At 44.5% G+C, this 11,463-nt stretch overlaps 1 protein-coding gene across 1 annotated transcript; it reads left to right on the top strand.

The window, feature by feature from the left end:
- Window positions 1-378: 378 nt before the first annotated feature.
- On the top strand, window positions 379-1,542 carry LOC139354923 (uncharacterized). Its single transcript, XM_070999172.1, has one exon. It carries the CDS (start codon window positions 379-381, stop codon window positions 1,540-1,542), a length of 1,164 nt encoding a protein of 387 aa, XP_070855273.1.
- Window positions 1,543-11,463: the final 9,921 nt, after the last annotated feature.

Here is an 11,463-nt window from a genome sequence, read left to right as displayed (position 1 = left end):
GATTTTTGTTGGTGTGCTCGCTACGAGATTCGTGCAGCTAGCTTGTAGATTGTGTGTTTGTCCCACCAAATTTATATAACGTGACTGCCCGTATATCAGTGAGAAAGCACAGAATTCAAAGGATATCAGTGGGTTTATTTTCGTATTACTTATTACAGCGGTGAGTGGCTCGGTTGGTCTTGGTGTCGTTTCGCGCTGGTTTCAATGGCGCTGGTCTTGGCTCGTCGACGCGTTGACTAAGTATATGTACATATATATCTATATACATAAATATTTAGGTAATATATAGGTAAACATATATAGTGACATATCCATAGCACCACATACTCCTATGTACATGTCCACACACCCACACATACATGCACACATTATGCAGTCATGCGCGAGCTGGGTTCTGAGGTGGCGATACTCAGTGAGCCCTACAGAGCGGAAAGCAGCAGCGATTGGGTCACGGATCGCACAGGCAAAGCTGCACTTTGGCTCTGCGGTGTGAGTGTTCCACCAATGCGGGACACGAGGGCAGTAGAGGGATTTGTCCGAGCGAACGTAGGCGGCACATGGATCTACAGCTGCTACCTGGCCCCCAGTCTATCACTGACGTCCTTTAGCAGGATCATGGACGAGCTGATCAGCGACATGAGAGGAAGGAGCAACGTGGTGATCGGAGGCGACTTTAACGCCTGGGCCGAGGAATGGGGCTCCCTCTATACCAACGCCAGGGGGCGCACCATCCTTGAAGCAATTGCGTCACTGGACATCGTCCTGTTGAACGAGGGCTCCCAGCACACCTTCAACAGAGCTGGGGCCGGTTCAATCATCGACCTATCGTTCGCGAGCAGCTCGTTATCCCGTAGCACACGCTGGAGGATAGGCGAGGTGTTCACGGCCAGCGGCCATGAGGCCATCATGCTGACAGTTGGCGGTCCACCGTGCCAAAGCCAGCCGATGACCGGGGCAAGAAAAGCCTACCGCCAGGACACCTTTAGGACACAGACCTTCGCCAGCGCACTGGAGGGATTGGCTGTATCTGAGCTGGACTCGGCAGATGTAGCAGCGAACAAATTGGCAGCCAGACTGGAGGAAGCCTGTGACCAAAGCATGCAGCAGCGTAAGACCTTTCGGAAGCACCACGCGCCAGTGTACTGGTGGAGCGAGGAAATCGCTAGCTTGCGCAGGACCTGCCTTCGAGCCAGGAGGTTAGTCCAAAGGGCGAGAGGCACCGCAAACCTTTCTGCCTGCAACTCTAGCTTTAAGAGTGCAAAGAAGGCACTCAAACTGGCGATTCGGGACAGCAAGAGGGAGAGCTACCTCAAGCTCTGTGACGAGCTGGAAAACAACCCATGGGGAAGAGCCTACAAGACGGTGGTCAAGCGTGTGAGTGCCGGCAACATGTCGCCTACTGACCCAGCGGTCCTGGATGGCATTGTCCAAGTGCTGTTTCCAGAGGGTCGCCGCCATTGCATCCCCGATGGACGCGACAAATTGGGAGCCAGATATGTCCGGTCTCGGAGACGGAACTATTGTCTGTGGCAAGGAACCTGAAGAGCAGGAAGGCACCCGGGCCGGATTTGGTCCCGAACAGGGCAGTGAAGACCCTGCTATCCCTCCATCCGGGCGTGGTAGCATCGCTCTACAACACGTGCCTGCTGGAAGGGACCTTCCCCGACAGGTGGAAGCGCCAAAAACTTCTGCTCCTGCCGAAGCCACGGAAACCAGCGGGCGAAGCTTCTTCCCATCTGCCTGCTGGACACTATAGGCAAGGTCTTCGAAAGGGTCATTGCAACAAGGCTTAACGCTGCTATGGAGGATGCCGGTGGACTGCCTTCCAACCAGTAATGTTTCCGGAAAGGGAAATCTACACTGGACGCGATAGAGAGGGTCACCAACATTGCTGCTAAAGCCATCGCGGGTACCAGATGGAAAGGTGGGACGAAAAAGTAATGTCTTGTGGTCACGCTGGACATACGGAACGCGTTCAACTCAGCCGATTGGGGGAGGACACTGGAGGCACTACGGTCCTTCAACATCCCGGATTACCTGCTGAATGTAGTGCACAGCTACCTCAGCAAAAGGGAGTTGGTCCTAGATACCTCTGTGGGCCCCAGGACTTACGAGGTGACAGCCGGTGTTCCTCAAGGCTCGGTACTGGGCCCTCTTTGGAACACGATGTATGACGGTGTTCTGAAGCTCCCACTGCCGAGCAGCATCGACATTGTGGGCTTTGCGGATGATGTCGCGCTGGTTGTGGTGGCTAAAGAAGTTGCGGCCGTGGAGGCAGCTGCAAGCTGCGCAATTCGAGCAGTGGCGGGCCTAGAGCTGGCCTCACACAAAACTGAAGCGGTGCTGATTTCAAGCAGGAAAGCAGTGGAGTCGGCGCTTATTCAGATCGGAGGGTCAACGATAACTTCTCAGCGTGCCATAAGGTACCTGGGAGTCATGCTGGACACCCGCCTCTCCTACCGCGAACACCTGGAGTTCGTAAACAAGAAGGCAAGCGAAACCACAGGATCGCTCTGCAGGATCCTGCTGAATACCAGGGGACCGAAGCAGGACAGACGCAGGCTCCTCGCGACTGTTGTCAAGTCGCAGTTGCTGTACGCTGCTCCAGTGTGGGCTGAGGCCACTGCTGTGAGTAGCTACATGCGAGGTGTTAACTCGACGTACCGCCTGTGCGCCGTTAGAATTTCGAGTGCCTTCAGGACGATCTCGGACGACGCAGCCCTTCTCATCGCAGGCCAAGTTCCCCTGTGTGAAATGGTGCGGGAGGCCAAGGAGATTCGCGCGGCTCTAGCAGGCGGACCGCAGTACCAAGACCGAGGTGAAGAGAAGGGCCAGGATGCAGAGCGTCGTCAACTGGCAGGCAGCCTGGGAAATCTCCAGCAAGTGTCGCTGAACGCACCAGCTCATCCCCAGCATAGAGCCATGGCTAAGTAGGAAGCACGGCCAGGTGGATTTTTACCTCACGCAGGCGCTGAGTGGACACGGCTGCTTCCGAAGCTTCCTTAAGCGCTTCGGGCACGACACGGTTGCCCAGAGTGCGGCAGCGGCATTGTCGAGGACGCTCAGCACGTATTTTTTGAATGTCGCCGCTTTGGCTATGACCGACAGATACTCATGGAGACCACCGGGGCAAGAGTTCGGCCAGAAACTTTTGTGCCCCTCATGCTGCTGAAGAAAGCGAATTGGGAAGCGACGGCAGCCTACGCAGCGAGCGTACTGCGAACGCTGCGTCGCACCGACAACGAGAGGAGAGAAGCTACAGCCTAGGTGGCTACCATTGCGCGAAGCAATACCTTGCGGTGATACCGCGCAACCACGGCCCCCTATTCCTGTTCTTGAACTCACTTTTACTCGTACATAATTGTAGGGAATAAATGAATATTAAAAAAAAAAAAAATCATTATGCAGTCACCCTCGATACACCCTCTGAGAAATAAGAACCCATAAGAACCAACAAGCCAATGGAAAATTACCGAAGTAAAGGCAAGCCAGAGGAAATTTCCATGAAACAAAAAACCACAGTTTATAGACTAAACAATAAGAACGAGCCGCTGTTCAGACTATCGGCACGTTCCCACAAATCAGGATACTCAGATTGCGGGACCCAAGTCTAGAGTCAAAAGTCCAAATTTAGAGAATCACTCAATAGCAATAAGTCCCACTCACAATAAGCTCTAAAGCTTAAAACCGAGGTATGATCGTAAATGAAGTAGGAGTTAGAGAATGAGTTCAGTTTGAGACTTGTCAACAGCAGGTCGGTGTTCTTCCAAAATATTGTAACCAGTGTAAAAGTAAATTAAATAAATAAAATTAATAATCAAAGCGTCCCCGTGCCACCGACAAGTGCTCATTACCCCCTTGTCCCGTGGTGTGACCCAGAAGGGTATACTTCGGTTAGGCACAAACATTGGTGACTCCGACGTGATCCTTTAACAACAAGGGATCACACTCAAGCAACCCCCTTCCCACTAAAAGACTCACAGCTTTATCCAGCTTCACAGGATACGCTTCTTCTTCCAGCGTCACAGGAACTCAGCTTAATCCAGTTTCACAGGACTCACAGCTTTATCCAGCTTCACAGGATACGCTTCTTCTTCCAGCGTCACAGGAACTTCAGCTTCATCCAGCTTCACAGGATACGCTTCTTCTTCCAGCGTCACAGGAACTTCAGCTTAATCCAGCTTCACAGGATACGCTTCTTCTTCCAGCGTCACAGGAACGTCAGCTTCATCCAGCTTCACAGGATACTCAGCTTAATCCAGCTTCACAGGACTCACAGCTTCATCCAGCTTTACAGGATACGCTTCTTCTTCCAGCGTCACAGGAACGTCAGCTTCATCCAGCTTCACAGGATACGCTTTTCTTCCAGCGTCACAGGAACGTCAGCTTCATCCAGCTTCACAGGATACTCAGCTTCACACTTACTTCATTCATAGAGGAAACAAGTCACACAAGAATCGATTTACACAATCGATTACTAGACACCCAAAACGAGCTACCAGGAACAACAACAGCTCATTAAGAATAATGGCAAGGATTCTGCCGACCGTCGCCACCGAGAGGGCTATTATTCCGGTAAGCTAAATCAGTTAAACGATCTCTGGCAGCAGTTTTGCGACCTAGATGAAGAAGTCCAGCAAGCGGCATTACCCACTGGAAGTGAGTACTATTCACGAGTAGTAGCACTCAAGGAGCTGGTCGAAAAATATCAGAATATCTTTCTGGACAACATGCCGACTGGAAACGGGCTTCCGAAGGCCCCGAGACGAACTTCGGCCAACATCAAGATCAAAACAAAAGCTCAAGTCAAATGAGATTCCGCATTTGACACGGTGATCCAACAGTTGCAGAGAAGATGCAACGAATTGGAGTCATCATTAACATTAGCCTCGAACGCCCCAACCGTCACCCCAGCCCTACAAAGGCACCTGGATCTCCATTGGGCGTTACTGAGGCAATCCCACGACGAATTGGACAGCACACCTGGGGCCGCAGCCCTGGCAGAAGCAGAGCTTGCTCAATTCCACACGTTATACGAGGAATACGAATTGAACCTGCTTCGAGAAAACGACTCGCCAATGAGCCTAAACTTGGCACTTCCGCCAACTAGCGTTCCGGAGTTCAACGGCGAGTATCTAGACTAAACCATATTCGGCCAGTCAAAAACTACATATTCTACAGAGTTCGCTTCGTGGTGAAGCGAGAAACGTCTTGACAGACACAGCCTTCTCACAGGGTGGCTATGACGACACCTGGTTACGTTTAAAGGCCAGGTACCAGAACGGAAAAATACTAGTATTCGCCGCCATTGCAAAAGTTATTGACCATAAGCCGATAGACGGCTCCTCGCGCCAACTTAGGGCCTTACCTGACACTATAAAAAACTCAATGAGTACTCTTAAAAACCTCGATATCAGCACAAAATCCTAGGATCCAATCCTGTGTTTTCTTATCAGAAGAAAACTAGACCAGCAGTCTCTAGCTGCTCTAGAAAATTCAGCGGATGCACCAACGGAAATTCCAACGTTAAGGAGTGTACTAACGTTTATTGAACGGCGCGCTTGCATGCTGGAGACGATAAGCGCTCAACCTACAGCAACACTCCGCCATCAGTCAGTTCACAACGAAGAGAGCTGTAAGATTTGTCACCTAGGACAACATAATCTTAGAGCATATAGCCGTATCCAGCAAATGGACCCCAAGGCACGGCGCCAAGCCATTATTCAAGTAGGAGCATGCACAAATTGTTTGTCTACAGCTCATAAGGTTGAAAACTGTGGATCACCGACCACTTGTCGAGTCTGCCAGCAACGGCATCATTCACTGTTACACAAAGGACCGACTAGCAATCCAGTGGCCGGCGCAGTAACCATTGCAGGCTACGACGACGTAGGGGGATATACTCTGCTCGCGACCGCAACGGTATCATTACAAGGGCCAAACGGTCAATTACAAACATGTTGCGCTGTAATAGATGGTGGATCACAGGTGAATCTTATCTCAAGGAGAATGGCAGATCTGCTATCTCTTAAGGAAAGGTCACCAATTGAAATATCTGGAATCGGCGGAAAAGTATCAAAAGCAATTAGATTAGCACTAAAGCTCTTATCAGTTACATCAGGGTTTGAAAGACTAATGGAGGTATTTATTATTCCCACAGTCATTACAGACCAACCGTCAGTACCGATTAATACCGATCTTAATATTCCCGAGGGACTGCCGTTAGCAGATCCTGACTTTCGGCAACCTGGACCCATTGACCTAACCTTAGGGGTTGAGGTGTATTCTCGTGTAATAACCGGTGAACTTCTTGAACTAGGACCTAATAAACCTTTGGCACAAGGCACTAGGCTTGGTTATGTAATCACAGGTTATCTCAATAAAGAAGCCTCATCTGATACGGAAGTCAACCCTATTCTGGTAGAAGGCAGAGTTGATTTTGCAGGACCGAACGTTGCTTATGAGCCAACGAAATATAAAAATCCGATGAATATAAAACCGACTTCTCATCAATTTAAAATCTACAAGAAGGCTGACTTTGGTTCAACATTTCTAAACTTAGCCAAGAAATATCTCAGTTTTGTTGCAGAACGTCCACATACCATAGAATGATGAAGTTCTACGAGAATTGCTGATCAGCATATTATATGTCTCACTAACTCACCGTCTCACCGACTCAACGGCACACTGACCGGCCAATGCAGTCAGCACATTTTGCAGTGTCTGCCGAGCCAACTACACAAACTGCTACCATAATCAAAACTCCCTCACCTACCTACCTACTTTAGAATATAGCGTACTTCACTAATCATAACGCTAAGCTTCCGTCTTCCAAGTAGTATATTAACATGTACCAAATGAAGAATAAATCAGTTATCAACGCATCTCATAGCTCCGTGGTTCTACTTCCTACCTCTGGTCCGGCATCGCAGTAACCATCGTTACCATTGCCGCGACGCGATCGTCCTGCCAGCAAAGCGTCCCCGTAATAGCGACAAGTGCTTATTACCCCCTTGTCCCGCGGTGTGACCCGGAAGTGTCTACTTCGGTTAGGCACAAACATTTTTATACCCGTTACTCGTAGAGTAAAAGGGTATACTAGATTCGTCGGAAAGTATGTAACAGGCAGAAGGAAGCGTTTCCGACCCCATAAAGTATATATATTCTTGATCAGGATCACTAGCCGAGTCGATCTAGCCATGTCCGTCTGTCCGTCTGTCCGTCTGTCCGTCTGTCCGTCTGTCCGTCTGTCCGTCTGTCCGTCTGTCCGTCTGTCCGTCTGTCCGTCTGTCCGTATGAACGCTGAGATCTCGGAAACTATGAGAGTTACAATACTGGGAATAGGCACGCAGATTCCTGAGATTCCTGCGCAGCGCAAGTTTGTTTCAGTAGAGTGCCACGCCCACTCTAACGCCCACAAACCGCCCAAAACTGTGGCTCCTACAGTTTTGATGCTAGAATAAAAATTTTAACTGAAATGTAATGTTCTCATCAATACCTATCGATTGACCTAAAAAAAAGTTTGCCACGCCCACTTTAACGCCCACAAACCGCGAAAACCTGTGACGCCCACAATTTTTATGCTAGATAAAAAATTTTAACTGAAATGTATTCGTCTCGTCATTACCTATTGATTGACTCAAAAAAAAGTTTCCCACGCCCACTTTAACGCCCACAAACCGCAAAAACCTGTGACGCCCACAATTTTCATGCTAGATAAAAAATTGTAACTGAAATGTATTGGTCTCGTCGATACCTATCGATTGATCCAAAAAAAATTTGCCACGCCCACTCTAACGCCCATAACGCTTAAATCTGTATACCGCCGGTAGGTGGCGCATTTTAATCTCGCTTTGCTGCTTGCATATCTCCATTTAGCTGAGTAACGGGTATCTGATAGTCGAGGTACTCGACTATAGCGTTCTTCCTTGTTTTTTAATACAATTATGGTGCAGAGATTTAATTGGTGCAGTCGGTAGAATCTCAAAAAGTCCTTTTAAAAACTCACTGGTACTGATCAACTAGAAGGATAATGCTAAACGACTAGTTTATCCTGATCAGCGAATAATCAGTGAACAAACAAAAGACAATCATCGAGAACCGCATAAGAATCTGTGTGCAAATTTGGCACGAAGAACTTACAACATCAAAATCCAATTCGGTCAATGTGCGCTTAAAAACCTAAAATAAAAAGTGCCAATATTGAAAAACAAAAAGTCTTTGTGTAATTTCTACAACCAATAGACTAAATTAAATCCAAATCGGTCAATACGCGCTAAAGAAAATTTAAAGTGCAAATATTGAAAAGAACAATAAAAAAATGGCAAACCCCTCAACGTTACCACAGTTGTCCGAGATTCAATTGAATCAATTAATAGGCCAAATCAAGGATTTGACATATTTCGATGGAAGCCCATCGGAATTAAGTCGATATATAGCCAGAGTGGAGTACCTTTTACAACTATACCCTACTCAAGACGTCCGACAAATTCACATCATATACGGAGCTATAGAGAGGACCATTGTCGACTCAGCCCAGAGAGTCATCGAAGAGGAGAAATCTAATACATGGATAACAACTAAAGCAGTCCTTATCAAGGCCTTCAAGGATCATAGACCATACGAGGATATTATACAACATGTTCGGGACACCCAATATCAAGGAAGCATAAGTAAGTTCGTTAATGAACTACAATTTAGGTCTTCAAAAGTAAATAATAAGTTAGAGTTAGAATCGGATCAAATAGAAAGATCAATTTATACAAATTTTCTAAACAAAACAATTAAAGATTGTATTGAGAGAAAACTTCCAGATAGATTATTTAATTCCCTATCCAAAAAGTATATTTTAACACTTGCTAACTTAAAAGAATCAGCAATGATTTTAGGTCATTGGGATTCAGACTCTTTTGATAATTATAAACCAAAACGTCATAATAAGCGAAGGAATTCGGGAAGTAACCTTTCACATCAGAATCATTACTACCAAAAATATAATTCTCAGATACATAATTACCCAAGACATAGTTACAATAACAATCTAAACAGGAACCTCAGGGTTCGACCAACAGAAATCGAATTCCCCCTAGAAACCAGGAAAATTATCATGAGCTTAGGAGGAACTTAGACCAAGGCAGGGCCCAAAATCCCCTAAATTTCCAGGCATCGACATCGAATAATTCTCCAAACGCACCCGTCAAAAGACAGAGAGAAAACGAAAGTGCACAGAACAGAATGAATGTAAAATTTCAGCAAACTGCCTCGGATATAAAAGATGTTGCCCATATGTAAGAGTGATGATTAAGGGCAAACTCCTTAGAGCAATGATAGATACCGGGTCATCTATCAACGTAATGACAGAAAATTTTGGAAGTAATACAGAACAAATAGAGAAATTAAAAGTATTTACAATAAACGGTTCAATGGAACAAAAAAAAAGCATAACATTAGATCCTCCCAAAATCTGTCCGACTAAACAAAAATTCTATTTACATAAATTTTTCAACATTTACGACATCCTAATAGGTGAGAGACTATTTAAGAGACAGTAAGGCAAAAATAGATTACGAAAAAGAAACAGTTATGTTAGGAAACACACTACTTTATGTAAAATATGGCGAAAACGATATAGTAAAGGACAAGACCGCAGTAAAATGCCTTAGTCCACCATCGGTTGAAAAAAAGATTGAAGAGGATAAGACCGCATTAGAATGCCTTAATCTGCCCTTATCAAAGGACCAATCTTTTAACTTTGCTATTAATAATGAATTAAAAGAATGCAATGAATATAGATTAGCACATTTAAATGAGGAAGAGAAAGAAAATTTAAAAAGGGTTTTATTCGAATACAATGACATCCAGTACAAGGAAGGTGAAAATTTGACTTTTACAAGTACTATCAGGCATTCGATACAGACAAAACACGAAGACCCAATATATAGGAAACCATACAAATACCCTCAAATTTTCGACGAGGAGGTTAATAAACAAATAAACGAAATGATCGAACAAGGAATAATTCGCAAATCAAAATCTCCCTATTGCTCACCAATTTGGATGGTTCCAAAAAAAAGTGATGCTTCAGGAAAACCAAAATTCAGACTAGTTGTAGATTACACAAATTTAAACGAAAACGCAATTAACGATAAATTCCCAATACCTAGAATGGATGAAATATTGGACAAGTTAGGAAGATGTCAGTATTTCACTACCATCAATTTAGCTAAAGGATTCCATCAAATTCAAATGGAACCAGAGTCAATAGCAAAAACAGCATTCTCAACCAAACATGGCCATTACGAGTACACCCGAATGCAATTTGGCCTTAAAAACGCCCACGCTACTTTTCAAAGATGTATGAAAAATGTATTAGAGGATTTAATCTATAAAGATTGTTTAGTATATGTAGATGATATAATAATTTTTTCCACTTCATTGGAGGAACATATTTTATCATTGAAAAAAGTATTCCAAAAACTTCGAGACGCGAATTTAAAATTAAAATTGGATAAATGCGAATTTATGAAAAAAGAATTTGAGTTCCTAGGTCATGTAGTAACAACTACAGGCATAAAACCAAACCCGAAAAAAATAAGTGCCGTTATAAATTTCCCGATACCAAAAACCCCAAAAGAGATAAAATCATTTCTAGGATTATGTGGATTTTATAGGAAATTCATACCAAACTTTGCAAATATTGTCAAACCAATGACAATAAAACTGAAGAAAGGTGCAACAATTAACATTAAAGACAAACCATACATAGAAGCATTCCAAAAAATGAAAATCTTGATTACATCCGATCCCATTCTAATTTACCCCGACTTTAGTAAGTCATTCTCTTTGACAACAGTCGCAAGCAACATGGCGATAGGAGCAGTATTATCTCAAAATCACAAACCCATTTGTTATGCCAGCAGAACCCTTAACGAGCACGAAATAAATTATTCCACCATAGAAAAAGAACTCTTAGCATGTTTTAGTATAGTATGGGCCACCAAATATTACCGATCATATTTATTCGGCAGACCTTTTGAAATATTAAGCGATCACAAACCTTTAGTTTGGTTAAACAATATTAAAGAACCGAATTTGAAATTACAAAGATGGAAGATAAAACTAAACGAATAGGATTATCAAATTAATTTTTTGCCAGGAAAAGAGAATTATGTAGCCGACGCATTATCTAGAACTAAAATAGAAGAAACTATGTACACAGATAATTCTGAAGAAGACATACCAGAAGAAACTGCTAGTAACGCAGATGCAACAGCGCATAGTGCCCAAGAGGATAACCAAAATTACATTTCTATAACTGAGAGACCATTTAACTACTTCTCCCGACCGATCGAATTAATTAAAGGAAACGAAGATACAACTGAAATAACACACTACTTTCATAAATTAAAAATCAAAATTATTTATAAAGAAATGACAGAAACTTCAGCGAAAGAAATTATTAAA

Source organism: Drosophila suzukii, unplaced genomic scaffold (assembly GCF_043229965.1).
Source record: "Drosophila suzukii unplaced genomic scaffold, CBGP_Dsuzu_IsoJpt1.0 scf_4, whole genome shotgun sequence".
NCBI classification, from domain to species: Eukaryota; Metazoa; Arthropoda; class Insecta; order Diptera; family Drosophilidae; genus Drosophila; species Drosophila suzukii.
Note: the sequence above shows the minus strand (reverse complement) of the source record. Positions and strands in the feature narration are given on the sequence as shown.

Bases quoted from the DNA above. Each gene is read 5' to 3' on its own strand.
- LOC139354923 (XM_070999172.1), top strand. From the start codon at position 379: ATGCGCGAGCTGGGTTCTGAGGTGGCGATACTCAGTGAGCCCTACAGA.